The sequence below is a fragment of the Orcinus orca genome, chromosome 5 (assembly GCF_937001465.1).
Source record: "Orcinus orca chromosome 5, mOrcOrc1.1, whole genome shotgun sequence".
Lineage (NCBI taxonomy): Eukaryota > Metazoa > Chordata > Mammalia > Artiodactyla > Delphinidae > Orcinus > Orcinus orca.
Window position 1 is genome coordinate 120369122 of NC_064563.1, and position 17891 is coordinate 120387012.

Here is a 17891-nt window from a genome sequence, read left to right on the forward strand (position 1 = left end):
AGAATAAACAGCTACACAGGTGGGGCGATTTTTAAGACTGAGAAGAACCCTGCTAAAAAAAACCCTCTTTACTCCCATTCATGCTTCAAATGCCACTGAGGTAGTTTAAGTACGTAACTATGACTAAAATGCAACTACCCTTGCCTGGCAGGTGCTCTAAACTGTTAATCATGAAATTATCTACTTACTATGGCTGCATTTTATATCCTTACTGGGAGAAAGCTTTGAGCAGGAAAGGAAGGAAAGACTATGAAAGCACAAAGTGTTTTGTGGGAGGAAGTAGTTGGGGGAGGAGGAGAGGCAAGAGCTGTCAAAAAAGACTACATCCAGAAAGAACTTCACATGTTAACAATTTTGTCTCAGACCGTTCCAGAGTGCAAGGAAGCCGTTCTTCTGTATCATCAGCAACCAATCTGGAAATTTCCCCATAAACCAACTTCCTGCTGCTATGTATTTCCTGCTTATTAGTTAAAAATCCCATTACCTTATGCAACATGTGTGTGTCACGTCCTCTGGCAGCTTGATGTGCTGAATATAAAGCCAAGCCTGACCTAAATAACCCAAATCTCTTTGCAAACACATTTTTATTTGGATTAGGAGAACTCCAGAAGATTAATAGTTCACCGATAGAAACATGTTTTCGAGTAGGCTTCCACTTTAATCTGAGCCTAGTTTAGACACATGTTTCTTCTTCTGAAAATTTAATTTTCACATCCCTGTCTACAGGAATGTCACAACACAAGTTTCCTAAGCATAAGCATAAACATAAATGTTAGCAGGGTAAAGCATACCTAGATTTGTACATGACGATTTTTAAAAAAGCACTTTGACAGGAAACCCACTAAAATAGTCCATTCAACATTGTAGAACTAAGAGAACATAAAGTTTTCAAAGTAAATTTGACTTACTTTCTTTCTGGTTTTGCATTCTCAAAATGAGAAGCTTCCTGTAAAATAAAATAAAAAGTAAAATAAAATAATACTACCCCAAGAAATCAGAGAATTCAAGTATAGTTTATCTTTGAGTATAATCCAAATGCAGTTCATTTTGCCTTTTCCTAGTAAAATTTTAGTAATTTATTTAGTAGAATCTTGCTTCTAGTTTTTACTTTTTTCTCTCTTTGTCTTTGTAACTTTGATAAATGTTTACCTTATTGTAAGTCCGTGACAGTTAGTGAACAAGTCTTTTAAACAAAAACCTGTAATTAAATCCTTGTAGCCTCAAGTTTATATCCCCCTTCAACCCACCAAGACCAGGGGGAGAGACACATACCAGAGTATGTTAATTACATTACCTTCCTTTAAGAAAGATGGAAAGTAGCCTATTACAATACCCTAAGTGTGTTGAAATACACCTGTGATTCATCTGACCTTTTTCTTCAGAGCCGCTGATGCTACGTAAAATCCCTTATACTCTGGCAGAAGAAATATGTTGCCACATCTTTCACCATCCTCGAAAGAGCTTAAACTGCTTCCAGGCGCCTTTAAGAACTCTTCAGATTCTCTTTCTCATTCATCCACTCCTTCATTCAAAAACCATTTATGTTTTTGATGTTCAGTGTTTTTTGAACATCTACTATATGATAGGCAACAGACCATGTTCTGAAGAGTTTTGTTTGGCGAGGTAGGAATTTGTGTAGTAAAGGACATTGAGACCAATATTCCACGTAGTGAGAAAAGCAAAGGCTGGAAGGAGTGGTGAACAAAAATCAGAAAAAGGAAAGTTGTTTTTTTTTTAATTAAAGTATGGTTGACTTACAATATTACATTAGTTTCAAGTATACAGCATAGTGATTCAGTATTCTTTTTGCAGATGTTACTCAAAGCTGGTTTTATTATTCCAATAGTTGACAGTATTAGTCTGAGCACTGTAAAATTCAGGAGAAGCTTTCCCCTACATAGTAACTGAGGGGAACCTTTCTCAAACCCTTATTGTGTTTTTATCAAGATTTAACTTCAAAGACAATTTGAATTACCTATTTCACGTTGTTGGGTAGAACTGAAAACCCATGTACTGAAATAATCAGTCCCCAACTTGAGAAACAAGTTTTGCCAAGTTAAGATGCCTGTGGATCACCCAGAGGACAACGTCTTATAGAAGAGATGTGGGGGTGAAGGTAAAAATGTGGGAGTCACGAACCAAGCCCTGAGGTGAATTGGGATATCAACAGACTTTGAGGACTTAATGGTTAGATTGATCACTCCTTCGATTCTCTGTGCTTTGTCATCAGGCGTCCTAAAAATAATCAATCTCTAACCATGGTCTTTTTATGAAATTTTTTCAGTCTGGTCTAGAAGTCTCCAAACCTCAGTCCGGAAGCTAACTGTATCCTTTTCACCACAATCAGAGGACACACAAGCTTTGTGAGGGTCATCAGGAAAGGGGATGGCCACCCATCTTTGTAGTAGTATTTTCCTGTCATACATATTTGGAATGTAGCTAGGAAGGAGCAAACTCCATGTTCCCATAATCTATGCAGTTTGGGCCAGTTCTGTCTCAATAATCAGAATCCATTGTCATGAGTCTCATTAATTTGTTATGTGAGTTTAGATAAATTTCTTTGGATTGTGAATCTTGCACTCTTCAAAATAATTCTACCTCTTTTGAGTATAAAGAGGAAAGGTGTCTGGTCCGGAGTTAAGCAGTACAGAAGATGGATTTGAAATAAGAAAGATAGGAAACATTAGATATCTTTTGTATTTGTTATCATTTGAATCATAGTACTTTTTGAATCCACTTATTATATCAATAATTCATTGTGTTTTGCTACCAAAGAGATTTAATTCCAGATGACACAAAACTTGTGTGCAATTGAGCCCCAAGTGTTTGAATTGGGGCAGAGGGCATATTATTCAAGCACAGCCTCTTGCTTCAGCTGGGTAAAGCCTTAGCTAAGTTAATAAAATCAGATGTTGGACCAAAACTGGTTAAATATGTGTAGTTACTGATTGTAGTGAAAGGGACACAATTAGCTTCTGAGCTGAGGTTTAGAGACATCTGGACCAAGACTTGAAAGAATTTCATAAGACCATAGATGGAGACTGCTTATTTTTAGAACATACGTTGTCACAACATTCTCTAGGGACTATCTACTTCGTTCTATTTTACTGGAATCCGGGTCATCCAACATTTGCTTGTAATGAATCAGCTTAGGTTTGGGGATCTTTTATTAAAGAGTTTTCTTGTAATGAATACTTTGAAAAAGATTTTGAGCTAAAACTTCTTTCGAATCCTTATTAAGATGAAAGAGTTAATGTAGTTCTCCTTAGGTAACCTTCTTCCTACAAGAGGGTAGGGAGAGTCAAGCACCCTAAATTCAGTCTCAGGTGTGATTATATGAAGGAAAGGGATTACTCAAATAGGGCAACATCTACTTATAAGAATAAGACTTCTGTTCCCTGGGTGTTGCTTAATTGTAGATGACTACTGAACTGGTTAAGCAATTTTTAGTACTTCTTGTACCAAGCAGTCTGCTTACATAAGCAGACTGTCATGTACTTTGGAGTTCAGACCCTAGGTTCTTTATTTCTGGAGGGGCAAGTCAAGAAGGACTATACATAGCTTTATTTTTAGAACTACATCTGTGTGTGTGTGTGTGTGTGTGTGTGTGTGTGTGTGTGTGTGCGGTGCACGAGTGATACTCTGAACTACAAAAGGAAAATACCATTTCAGAGAGTCAGTGAAATCATTCTGTCTAGTCCATTAATTTGACACTTGCCATAAATACCAGCTAAAACTTGCTCCTGTTAGCCTTCATTATCCCCTAAGTCAAGCACTAATCATTAGTCTTACCTTTCATTCACTAGGGAGCTTGTGGCTTAATTTAATTGTTATCCTTGGCAATTTTTAGGAAAATAAAAAAATATGAAATGTAGACAAATTATTATAAATGGGCCAGTAGAAACTAAAGAATATGTCCAACCTATGTTATTTTTCAAGTAGATGAGAGTAGGCTCTAGGAGCAAAGCATTTTCACATAACTATGAAACTAGGTCAAATTAAGGAAAATTTAAAAACAATTAGAAATGAAGAGAGAGAAGGTGTCATTTAAAAGAATAGAGAAATTTTGGATACCAACTGCCATATTTCTATTCTCATGCAGTGGTTACAGTTGACTGTCCTTTGGGATTGAGTCTAATATGTGCCTGTTTCTTGTGTTATTCGTTTTTAAATCTTACTTTCAAATCACAAAGTCAAAAGGAAAAATGAAGTGAAGAATATGTCAGGAGTTGTTGTTGACCAGCCAATGGAAATGTGAAAGGTATTTCTGCACAGAGAATAATGACTGACAGTAAATGATGGTGTAAATTCCATGGTGAATTTTTAAGACTGAAGAGCTGATGAGATCTGACCTTTGATTTGCAAATGAATAAATTGAGGTCCCAGATGGTAAATTGACGTGTCTAGGGTCATACATACAGTGCTTTACCTTGGTTAAATGTTAGTCATATTTTTCATTCTAATGTATTCTTTAGAATCATATAATTCATTCATTCATAGATTTATAGTTCATTCAACAAACATTTATTGAGCATCTGTTATGTACCAGACACTCTTTTAGAGTCAAAAAAGAATTACAAGTGGCTCTTCTCTCAAATATCCACCATCAATGACCGCTGCTCTCAGGATCCTGTTGGATTCCATGATTTTCCTAATTTTGAAGATTAAATGAGCTAGCCTTTATAAAATCCTTACATGATTCCAAACACACTGAAGATACTTACAGATGTTATTTCTCATTAGGTTAATTATTCATTAATGATTACATGGAATTCTGATAATGAGGTAAGAATTGAACATAAATACACACACATATACATACATACATATAACTTCTTATTCAAATAAGCTAACCCAGTTTCTATTTTATTCAACTCATTCTCTTGCAAGAATAAAGATAATTCACTTGCATAACTAAAATTATTTTAACTAATATCAAAATACTGTGATTCCAAGAATGCCACATCCAAACTGAATGAGCTTATGTCTGGACATTTCTTAACCTCTTAGGCTTCAATAAAGTTCCCACAGATGTTCAAAAAAAGAAAGGGAAATTCACAGAATTTCCCTTTAAAAAAATTCTAATAGACATCTGGAAAGAGGATGCTTATGATGCTTCAAATTTAATAAAGTGGGCTAATTTTGCAGTGCACTGAAAAGCCACCAGAGAGATGAAAAAATGTATACCCAGCTTTCAGCTCGGTTCTCAAAACAAGGAGGAAGTTTGTGTGCTGGATAACAAACTATCACCCATGTGAAGGAGTCCTGCCACCTATGAGGTCCTCCATCCTGCCTCTACACCTGATTACAAACATGTGGAGAAAAATCTCATGAAGAAGTCTCCTAAATTATCAAATAGATCACACCACAAAGAGAAATGTTAGTCAATATAGCTAGTTGGAGCCCAGGTGGTTAAAGCAAGTTACTAAGATGACAAGACTTTTATAGCTTTTCTAATTTCTTGATTTAACACACTTGCAAAATAATAATGACAGAACACTTATGGATTATCAAGCACACTTCCAAATGCTTTACATGGAGTAATTCATTTAATCCTCCCAACAATCCCGTGAGGTTTATACAGTTATGTGTCTTCAATTTACACATGAATAAACTGAGGCACAGAGCAGTCAAATTCTTGCCTAAGGTCACATAACTAGTAAGTGGTAAAACTGGGATTTTATGCCTGATGCCTTAATGAGTACACAATGCTACTTCAATACTTGACTACACAGATACAAAATCTACCTGTCATCTAGATCAGAGATCCCACAAACGAACTGTTGGCCAGAAGAGAGAATGGCTAGAGAAATGTAATACTATATGCCACTACTAAACAAAAAACTCAGAAAGCACACTTTTATCAAAGTACTAATACGAATAATTCAGTATTTTTTGCACATAATTCTTTTTTTTAATTGAAATATAGTTGATTTACAATGTGTTAGTTTTAGGTGTACAGCACAGTGATTCAGTTATATTTAGTTATGTATATAACTAAAGAATATATATGTAAGAATCTTTTTTAGATTCTTTTCCTTTATAGGTTATTACAAAATATTGAGTATAGTTCCCTGTGCTATACAGCATGTCTTTGTTGGTTAACAGCAGTGAGAGGCCCGCGTACCGCAAAAAAAAAAAAAGGGGCACTTCAGGAATCTTTGAATTTAGATGACAGACTGCACATTGGAGGCCCCCCAGTATATTACTGTAATAAAATTATGGTTCTCAGGGAAAACAGATTTTATCCCCCCATGAGAATACAACGAAGAAGAAGAAGCAGAAGCAACCTCAGCTCATTGTGATGGGAAAAGTAGACTTTCTTGCCAGCCCACCAGCTCCTGTCAAAGAGTAATAACCCTATACGCTAATGAATTCTGATTTCCCCAAGAGAAGCAGGTGGTGTATGGCATCCCAACAAGGCTCATCATCTCAGGGCAGACCTTATAGCTTGTAGTGCCTGGAGAATGCACGGGTACTGTATCTAATCCATGAGGGACAGAGCTGGCAAATTAAATAGAACTTTGCCATTCGTCTACTGGTGTGCCAAGTGAGCTTTCTATCAATCCTGAACTAACAAACTCCTCTCACAGTGTTATAAATATCCAGGATGGCAAAATAGGATACTTAGAGGATGGTTATTTGCATTATAAAAGGTTCTTCCTTTTCAAAAAGATTCTTTTCCAGACTTCCTTTTTTTTTCATGGAAAGGCATTTTATTTTAAATAAAGCAGTGTGTACATGTCAATCCCAAATTCCCAGTCTACCCCTCCCTCTCACCCTTCCCCCCGGTAACCATAATATCATTCTTTAAGTCTGTGAGTCTGTTTCTGTTTTGTAAATAAGTTCATTTTTATCATTTTTTAGAACTTTCTTAAGTAGCCTTAAATGTGTTCTGACTTATGAAATTATATTTACACAAGGTTTTAGAAAGGGGAAAGACAACTAATGTTTAGATTTCATGTTACCTGCCACTTATATCATTATTTTATTTAATCCTCATAGCCACAAATGGAACAAAAGCAAACCAAACAAACTTGCAAGAAGTGTGATAGGAAATAAGATGGGTAAAAATATCAACTTCCATCCTTACAGTGGAAAAGCACCGAACTGGCACTCCAGAACCTGGCTTGATTTCCCAGGTCTGCTACTAAACTGGGCCAGTTCCAAGAACCCTCTCAGAACTGTCTCTACATCAACAGTATGAAGGTTAGTGAACAGGAACTTGAAAATCTCTTCCAGTAAAAACAATCCATGTTTCCTTATCTACAATATTTCAATCCAAAGTCAGTAGGGATGACAAAAGGTTTTAAGAGAAAATTAAAATGGGAATGGGCTTTTTTGCTTTACAGCTTTTTCTTTAAAATATGAATAAAGAGATAACCATGGCTTTCCTTAGATTCAATTAGTAATTATATCATGAACTTAGGAAATAAAAAAGAGAATAGGGCATAATTAACCTCAATCTATTGATTTTATTTTATTTTAACATAAGTTTCTATTTAAGTGAGGAAACTAATTAAAACCAACAGAAAGTGTTCACATATGAATTGGTGGCAGAAGAATAGCTGTATGTGATCGTAGATATAATGGGTAAAAAATAAAAATGAAAGAAAAGTGCAGTGTTTTTAATGAAGGTGATCTATGTTTTATATGTCAACTTGTTATGAGTCATTTCACAATCTAGAAATCAAGAAAAGGATTACATGCACTGTTTTGACACTGACTCCTCTTGTTTATAGTTTGATGAAGACCTAGCTTATGGGATGCCATTGTTAGTCTCATTTTCTTCCTTCAGTGTCTATGTTATTCATAGCTATGTCAATCCTGACGTTAATATGGAGACAGAACAAAAGAACTCCCGATTTTAATAGTTTGGAGGCAAGTAAGAAATGCAGCTGAGTGTTTAGAATACCAACCTGGGAGTCACCTAACATGACTTCATTACTCACCTGTTCTAAGATATGTCACATTTCAGTGTCCATTTATCCGCTTATAAGACACTTGGCTCTAAGTGATTTTTAAGGCCTTTTCTGGAAGATGTTAGGACAATGTTCAGGGATAATGTCTTACCTTCCTTTCACCATTTTTTTTTTTTTTTTTTTTTGGCGGTACGCGGGCCTCTCGCTGTTGTGACCTCTCCCGTTGCAGAGCACAGGCTCCGGACGCGCAGCCTCAGCGGCCATGGCTCACGGGCCCAGCCGCTCCGCGGCATGTGGGATCTTCCTGGACCGGGGCACGAACCCGTGTCCCCTGCATCGGCAGGCGGACTCTCAACTACTGCGCCACCAGGGAAGCCCTCCTTTCACCATTTTAAGCTGTAGTTCTTCCTTTACAAACCCAGCTTAAATCTCACCTTCTCCACTGAACTTGCACCGTTAAACCACAAACCACTATCATGTTCTTAGTCATAACACATTATTGATCATTTACTTTGTGCCTGCCACTGTGCTAATAATGTTAATTGCACTGTCACTTTTTATTCTCAAATAATGAATGAGAGTAACAAGCAGTTTCCTCATTTTATAGGAGAAGAAACTGGGCTTAAAGAATTTAAGGAACTTGTCCAAGATCATGTAGCTAGTAAATTTCAAAGCTGGCATTTTTATAAAGTTTATTTGACCCTCAAATGTTGTGCTCCTGACTATTACATTATTTTTTTTGAAATTCCTTCTGAGAAATATTGTAGAAGTTGGGCTTGATACTTATAATACAGCATTTAATTACATAGTGTCTTATTTTATTCTCTAGATATTTTTGATATACATATTTCTACTGTAGTTGACAACTGTCATTCACTAAACCTAAAATCAATGTGCAGAAGAAGGAGGAAGAAGAAGAAGAAGGGAGAAAGAGAAGGAGAAGTGAAGGATGGAAGGAGAGCAGGAAGGAAAGAAGTAAAGAGAGAGAGAAAAAAAGAGAAAAGAGAAAGAGAGAGAAAGAAAGAGAGAGGGAGGGAGGGAGGGAGAGAGAAAGGACTCCCATTGTTACTAGGATGAGATATGTGGCTTAGGTCTTATCCATCACACGGGCAAACTTAAGACACTGATTCAAAACTGACTAAATGGGAGAAAAGATAAGGTGTGGGCATCCATTTTTAACGTAGCAAATCTCAGCAGAGATAGTGTGGTTCTGGAGCCTACTGCTATGACAGTAGCTTCTTGATTTGGACACTTCCTGATGGTGGCAGAACAGCTCTTGGGGGTGGCAAGTTTCGTAGTGTGCTTCTCAGTAATGTCTGCAAGCTCGGCTAGAGTATCTATCTTCAGCCTCCCAACAATTCTGAGATTTCTTTAAGCTGTAATCCATTTCTTTCTGCTTAAATTAGCTAACATGGATTTGGTTATCTTCAAATTAATCCTGATCAATAACTTATCAGGTTAATTTTAGGTCCTGTATTAGTTATCTATTGCTATTCAATATATTACTCCAAAATGGAATGCCTTAAAACAATATACATGGATTATCTCACAGGTTCTGTGTGTCAAGAATATGGGTATGACTTAAATGGGTCCTCTGATTCAGGCTTGCAGTCAAGTTATTGGCCCAAAGGTATGAGGTTTCATCTAAAGGCTTAGCTGGGAAGAGTATCCTCTTCCAAGCTCTCTCAGTGATTGTTGGCAGCATTCAGTTTTCTGAAGTCTGTTGAAATGAAGGCCACTGTTCCTTGCTGGTTGTAGGCTGAATGCTGCTCACCTGGGCCTCTTCTAGATGGGATCTTGCTCCACCATAACGTGCAAGCAAGAAAGCAATGGAGACAGTCCTCTTGCAAGACAGAAGTTATAGTCTTTTATAACTTAATCATGGAAGTGACTTCCTATCACCTTTGCCAAATTCTATTGGAATCAAGTCTCACACAAAGAAAGGTGAGTATTACATAAAGACGTAAATACCAGAGGCAGATGTGATGGTGAATTTTATGTGTCACCTTGGTTTGGCCACACAACTCAGGTATTTGGTCAAACACCAAGTGAAATTATCATTTAAGTCAGTAGACTTTGAGTGAAGCAGATTACTTTGTATAATGTGGCTGGACCTCATCTCCATAGTTGAAGGTCTTAAGACAAAAAAACTGTAGCCCCCCAAGGAAGAGGGATTCTGCCTCTAGACTACCTTTTGGCTTGCCCTCCAAATTTCAGACCTGCCAGCCTCCATATTGGAGCCAATGAGCCAATTCCTTAAAATAAATTTCTCTTTCTATATATCCTCATCCTATCAGTTCTATTTCTCTACAGAGCCCTGATTTATACAAGAGGGTTCATTAGAGGCCATCTTAAAAGTCTGCCTTCCACAGTTCCAAAAGGAGAATAATAGTGTTTTAGGTTAGAAAACACTCCCCCTTCCCAAAAAATTTAAAGTGTACACATGGAACCATTTTAGAGCAGCAAGGGACCTTGGAGACCATCTAGTCTAACCTTATTATCTTATAGAGGTGGAAACAGAGAACCAGATAGTGTAATGACTTATTCAGCGCTATTTAGGAACAAAGCCAGGGCAAGACCTCAGTTTTCTCTCTTAAGGTCCTTACCATTGCCCCATAAATTCTCCTAAGTTGAGAGCCGAGAATTGCACTAGTCGCCTGAAGACTGATTATAGTGAAGGAAAATCTTCGTGGGCAGATAAACTACTGACCAGCTGGGTTGTTCTTCCCTTCAGTCGCTCTTCCGATAGCGGGTAATGGTTTTGTGCCGGTGCTGCCTCATCCTCCAACCCAGATTCCTTAATGATCAGTGGTGTTCACAGCCAAGATGGCAGGCTGGGTCATAGATCCTGCCAGTGGCTACGGAAAAGAGCAAAACTAACTGGCCAAGAAGGGATTAAACCCTTGACCTTGGGCTCATTAGTGCTGAGCTCTAACCAACTGTTAGACATGTATTGTATCATTCATTAGTGCTGAGCTCTAACCAACTGTTAGACATGTATTGTATCATTTGTCTTTAAAACTATGTCTTTAAAACATATTCATAAAAATATGAATATTACGCTCTTATTCACATCTGGTAGCTGGGAACAATTAAATTGATTTCTCCAGTGCTTTTTATCAGTGCAGAATGTTGATGAATGTGAGTACATTAAAAAATTAAACTTGCATTTTAAAATATTTAAGTTAAAATGGACCCCCCCCAAAAAAAACCAGCACCTGAATTATAAATTAGGCTAACAAGAGCCACCGTGATAGATTTTCTTGTTTACTGTTATTTACACATGGAAGGAAATCTAGGAATGAATGTCAAACATTGCACTCAAACTGGGTGTTCAGGATTTGAGGCAATTTGTGGAGATTAAAATCTTGGGTTTTCTAATGCACGTGACAATAAATCCTGTTGCTTCTTCTTGTCCAGCCTGGTAAAAATCAATGCTTTTAGGTAAGGAGTGTTGATTACAAATTATTTTGAACAGTTATTTTAAAACGACATCCAAGCTCAAATGAGAGTTTGACTTAAAGTCATTTAATCAAGGATATCAAATTAAAGGAAGGAAAATGAACATTAACATGCATTTTGCCAGGTGCTTAACGTTTGTTTTAACATTTGATCCTCACTACAAACCCAGAGACAGACATTTTTATCCATATTCTATTCCTCAGAAAACTTAGGGTTAGAGAAGTTCAAAAACATTCTCAAGGATACACAGTTCTCAGCTACCTGGGGAGCCGGAATAAAACTCAAGTTTATTAACTTCATTGCCCATCTCAAGTTCTCTCTGTATGTCCTATATATACATATATATTTATATATACACACATACATATATATATATACATATCAGATTGTATTTAATGTGCATATAAAAAGGTTGGATTCTTTATCTTCCTATCTTCCCCTCCTCTTCACTTCTCATCTCCCCAAAACATGTTCTCACACTCAGCCTCTCCTACTCTCTCTAAGTCTTGCATAGACGTACATTCATAGCACACACACACACACGCTTGGGACAGAAAGGCCAAAGAACATTAGTATTTGGGAAGCCAGAGCTGCAGTCTTGACTCCATCCCTCATTTCAGACAAGTCATTAATCTCAGCCTCCTCATTGGTTAATACACTTGTTCCCTCTGGTCTTGTCTCTTCCTAAAAGTATATAACTGTTTATCTTCAAGTATTTTTATACTTTATATTTCTTTTATAAGTATACTTATATATATATACTTATATATACTTTTATAAGTAAAGTAGGGGATTTATATTATCTGATTACTCTGATGCCTCAACATCACCAGCAAATTCAAGCCTCTAATTCTATGCTGTCCAACATTGTAGCCATTTCTGGCAGTATGTGGCTATTGAGCAATTGATATTTGGTTGGTCCGATCGAAGAACTAAATTTTAATTTAATTTAATCTTAATTTCGAAATTGAAGCTGGGTCAAAAATTACACAATTTTTATTGTTTCATTAGGAGCAGGATTCACTTTAACCATTGAAACTTTAGCATCTGAATTGAGATATATAAGATACAGACCACGGGCTTCCCTGGTGGCGCAGTGGTTGAGAGTCCACCTGCCAATGCAGGGGACACGGGTTCGTGCCCCGGTCCGGGAAGATCCCACATGCCATGGAGTGGCTGGGCCCGTGAGCCATGACCGCTGAGGCTGCGCGTCCGGAGCCTGTGCTCCGCAACGGGAGAGGCCACAACAGTGAGAGGCTCGCGTATGGCAAAAAAAAAAAATATATATATATACATATATATATATATATATATAAAATTAACTTTTTATAATAATTACATGTTGAAAGAATAATCTTTTAGATATACTTGCTTAAATACATTATTAAATAAATGTCCACCTGTTTCTCTTTTTAAAAATGTCACTCCCTGGGTCAGCAAACTTTTTCCCGGAAAAGTCAGATAGAAATATTTTAGGCTCTGTGGGCCATATACAGTTTCTATGGCATGGTCTTCTCTATTTTTGTTTTTAAAAAAATTGCTTTAATGTAAAAGCTGTTCTTAGCTCCTGGGCAGTACACACACAGGCCGCCTGGGGCAGTAGTTCTAGCCGCAGCTCTACAGTGACATATTTGCCCTTCTAACCCCAGTGCTCAGTAGCAAGAAGGAATGCTCTTCTCTGAAACTGAACTAAGCTGAATCCATACCTAGGATTGTTCTCCTCATTTTACGAAGAGGACACTGAGGTCTAGAGAATTTAAGCAACTTTCCCAAGTCAAATAGCTGGTAAGTGCAGAGCTAGAATGAGAATTCATATCTGCCCAGCTCCAGGGCTCACATAGGACACTGCATCATACATTCTGCATTATTAAGACTTTCCTTAGTTTGATTAATGAACCTTCACTGATCCATTCATTCAGTAGTCATTGAATGAGTACTTGTGCAACATATAAGTAATAGAGACATTTCCCCTGTTCCACATTTAAGCTCATTTTTGAAAAGGTTCAAATATCTTACCAATTTAATTTATGAGATACAAAATGAAGTGGAAAATTGACAATTATTTGCTAACTTCAATCAATATAGATGGCAAGCCTGATAATTCAGGCTTGATCCTGTTAACCGCAATTGGCAGAGGTACAAACATTTTATGTTCTTACTTTTTTTCTAATTCAAGATCCTTTATTAGCTTCAGACATAATAAAGAGGTGCTAAAATAGGTAGAGGATCAAGGAGTAACAGCCTACATTTTAACCAATGTAAAGATAAAGTAGTCGATCTCCAGTGAGGCTAGTGTGTTAGTCTATTTTCTTTCAGCATGTTTATTTAGTTGCATGATCATTTGCTCTGTCAAACTTTATAGCTAGTTTTGTTTTTTTTTTTGGCAGAAGACCTCCAAAACTCTCTGGCTTTGCCATATACTATAAGTGGATCTCTTATTATTTACCTTTATGAAATTTAATAAAGTCTCATTTTAAATCAATTTCTCTTTAGACCAGCTCTCCCTTACCAACCCCTCCTAGAACTGCAATTAAAATGTAAACTAGATATTTTTGATGTTCTTCATTTAAAATCCCAACATTAACTTCTTTCCCTTAAATGCCTTCTCTATCCTTAATTGTGCAGTTGGTCCACAACTGATCATCTGCTTTGGGACTCTGGAGCATCTTCCATCCACCTGTGTAACTCCTCATTTTGATTAACATGGTGTTTTCCACATAGCAAAGCTCCTAATTAGTATGCATAAATAAAATAGCTTTAAGGGAAGCCAAGAAGCTTAGGATTCTTTTTTCATTTTGGTTTTTCTCTTCAATTCATGGGGCAAGTGACATTTTTAGTATGGGCTACAAATTTCCACTGTAACAACTAGATATGCTGTCGGGTTGGGTGTAAAGAGTTTAAGTTTGAGAGCACCTCTCCTTTCCAGTAAAATTAAAATTACAAATACATTTGGGCTGAGGACTCTCGGAACTTGAGGAATATCTCCATTAACTTTAGGGATGTTTTCATAGTATTTTCAGAACATTAATCCAAAAGAAGAATCTATTTCCAATTCTATTAAAACTGGTCCAAATCTTTTTTTCCTTGGAAAAAAAAAAAAAAAAAAGGAAAGTGAGGAGTGAAAGTAGGAGAAAAAAAGCATCCATTCTTCAGAGGCTTAGATGGAAAGTCAGGAGGAAAGTTCTAAATCACTAAATTTCATTATTAAAAGACTAGCCTTCTTTTATCCAAGCTGTGGAATCATTTTAATTAGGAATAAAGTAGGTATCAATGATAATTTGATACACCTGGTATAATTCACCAATTGAATAGTAGAATCAATAATTGAACCAGTTGTTTTTCAGTATATATATATATATATATACACACACACACATTTATGTTTGTATATATGCATATATTTTAAAATTAGTGAGTATATATATTATATATGTATATATAAAATGTATATATATATACCTCAGTATTTAATTATATATGCAGAAAGACAGAAATATACAGACAGAAAGAGAGAGAGCTGTAGCAATTTAAATCATGTTTTTATTATTCTCATCTACTTTTGCAGTGTAGATGAAGTTTGATAACAATCCTATTAGACTGGTTGGCCATGAACTTGTTTATTTTTCATGCATACTTATTAAACTCACGTGTTTAAGGAAATATCTTCAGGCTCTTCAGCCTATTCAATTTTTCTTTTTAATTGTAGCATAAAAATGCTTCCAAACATTTTGCAATGTCAATTGACAGTATCACTGTAAATGGACTCTCTGTCTCTCACATTAAGATGTAAAATGTATTGCTGCTTCCTCTTAAGCATATCTGTCAACATCAATATCTTCTGGGTATTAAAAAGTATACAGAGTTGAGGGAAGAGTTTCCACTGCACTAAATTTTTAAAATTATATTTACTTACTGAGACTTATTATTGAACTTGTTTACTAACTTACAGTACATTACCTTTCAGTTGATCTAAGTTTCTGGGAAACAGAAACATTCTGGAAGTTGGGAAAATAAGAAGTTTTCAATGTCCCCGAAGAATAAAACTGGTAGCTGTACAGGCAAGTACAAAACTCGAAGGTATTTTACTCTAACCCTTTCTCTAGAGCAAAAAAATATCTGGGTTTGAAGCCTGGGTCATCCTCTTTTTAACTGGGAAAGTTATTTAGCCTTTCTCAACATTTCTAAACCTCTGTAAAGGTTTATTGTAAGGATCAACACAGGTAATTTCATATATAACATCACCTCGTGTAGTTAATATTATTTTTTGTTATTGGGGAAATGTGTGATTGCAAGGGTAAGACGTGGCATCTAAATCTACAAGTACAGAGAAGTTCTTTATTTGCCGCAGACGTAGGATCTTTTGTATTGTCCTAAGTCACAATAGAAGCCACGTAAGTTTATTAGAATGGGATTAACACAAATACAGCACAACTGGCTAAGAAAACAGCCTGCACTGTAAAACAGGAACAGAGTCAACTTTGCTGAGCACGGAGAACTCTATGCCTCTAGTAATTATAAATATAATTCACAAAAACCATTTGCCTTTGCATTCGAGTAATACTCAATATTTTGTAAGTAAGTTGATGGTGTGTGTCCATAAATTTAAGAAGCAGCTCAGTAAAGTGGTTAGCACAGACTTTAAAGCAGCCAGAGGTGTGCTGGAGTTGACACTAGAGAGAATGAATAATTAAATATTCAGGTATTGTAAGCCTGTAATTCAACCATTGGTAGTTTGAAATCAACCATGGCAGGAGCATTCACACCATGGAAACTGGCAAAGGCTATTATACAAATCTCAGGTTCCCCGCATCCACCCCAAAAACCTGGTATACCAGTAATGATGCAGGCATATATATATTTACTTGCCAGATTTAACACTTAATGGTTTATAGTCTTTAACAAATTATGTTGTATTTCTATCCTGCAATTTCCTCATCTAGAAAACAATACAATTATTTCTTTGTCATAAGGTTGCTTTTGTTTAAGTGACTTAAGTTACATAATCACCTAATACATACTTTGTAAATGGTAGTTCATACTAATAAGCCCAAATCATGTAAGAGACACAGTGAAGAGCAAAGCAGAAACTAAAAGTAAATGAAGAACTTTCTGAAAACAGGGTCTTTTTGCTGTATTAACAGATTTCATTAAGCAAGTGATTCTAAATATATAATAGAGAAGAGGTGATCCATTCAAGGTTCACTCACCATGAAGAGATTGCTGTGTGAGTTTCCATTTTCCCCAGAGGGTGAGAAAAGAGAATCAGTTCTACCAGAAGTTCCCTCTTGGTGAGGTTGTTGTTCTGGGACTGGCTCATATAAGCTGTCCATAGAGCCCTCCTGCAATAAAGAGATTTCTGAGTCAAGGAAAAATAAAATGATAATTTTCATTGAAAAGTCATCTAGCCATCTACCCACCTTTATACAGTACCCCATCTAAATGATCCCGTGCATTGGGATTACGAGTTTATGGTATGCCAGTGTTCAACAGTGAACAAGACAGTAAAGAGAGGCATTCTTAGCACTTATTACAGGGCCAGGAATTCAAACAAAACTCTAAGTGTTGGGGAGCCATGCACAAAATGTGGCAATTTCTCAAGAAGCATGATGAAGTCATAAAGTTTGAGGTACTAAATAAAGACCTATTTGGACACCAATAAACTGTGTTGGGTGTCAGGTCATAGGTTTTAGTTATATGTATCCCTCTAATTAGGGTACTAATTAGTACTAATTAGTACATGTCCTTGTATAAGAAACACAATCTGTTGTACTTCAGCTTCCTCAACTGTAAAGCTGCAGTTTTATCCACCTTACAGAGGAACTCTCAGGATGAAATGAATACAGTGTTTGCTTTGAAACAGCAAAAGTATTTCACAAGTACAATAAAGGCATTCATATTAATGTTTACAGTATTTGTCTTAATAAATAATATTGTTCATTTGTTTTTATATTTTCATGGAATAATGAATTTTAAAATGTATGAGTTTGCATTTAAAACCATTGTAAACTCTGTGTTAAATCCCCTTTGTATTTGGGAAGCAAACTTAACTGAATTGACTTCTTATGTTTTTTTTCCTTTTAAGACAGAATTGGTCTAGTTATGGCATCATCTGGAAACAATCTTAAGGGAAAGAGGTATACACTTAATATATTGAAAATTTCTAGACATAGTAACTGGGGAGGCTGATAATGGTGGCATCAAAACAAAGGTCTGCTGGATTATGAAAAAGTTTTCTTGCTTTAAACAATGAGTGTTGCACTGAAAATGTTCTCATCTTTAAAAATATATTTTATTAAGATACAAGCAAAGTTAAGATTGAATTGGATTCACATTGTCTACCTTTAAAAATTTCAACCAATGTGTTCTACAGTTCCATAATTCAAGTAACTTCTGCTCCAAACACATGGCAAATTATTGGGAAAATTTGAAAGACTTAAGTAAGCTCTAAGACATTTGTGCTCTAAATACCTAAACATGTAGGGAAACCAAAAACCTAACAGAAGCACA

General features: G+C 36.2%; 1 protein-coding gene across 1 annotated transcript; it reads right to left on the reverse strand.

Moving 5' to 3' along the window:
* Positions 1-593: 593 nt before the first annotated feature.
* Positions 594-17515, reverse strand: LOC125964550 (putative uncharacterized protein ENSP00000383407). Its single transcript, XM_049710559.1, has 3 exons — positions 16592-17515; positions 909-946; positions 594-747 (listed from the first exon to the last, which is right to left on the reverse strand). The coding sequence occupies exons 1-3, from the start codon at positions 16817-16819 to the stop codon at positions 732-734; spliced, it is 282 nt and encodes a 93-aa protein (XP_049566516.1). The 5' UTR covers positions 16820-17515; the 3' UTR covers positions 594-731.
* Between the last annotated feature and the right edge of the window lie 376 nt (positions 17516-17891).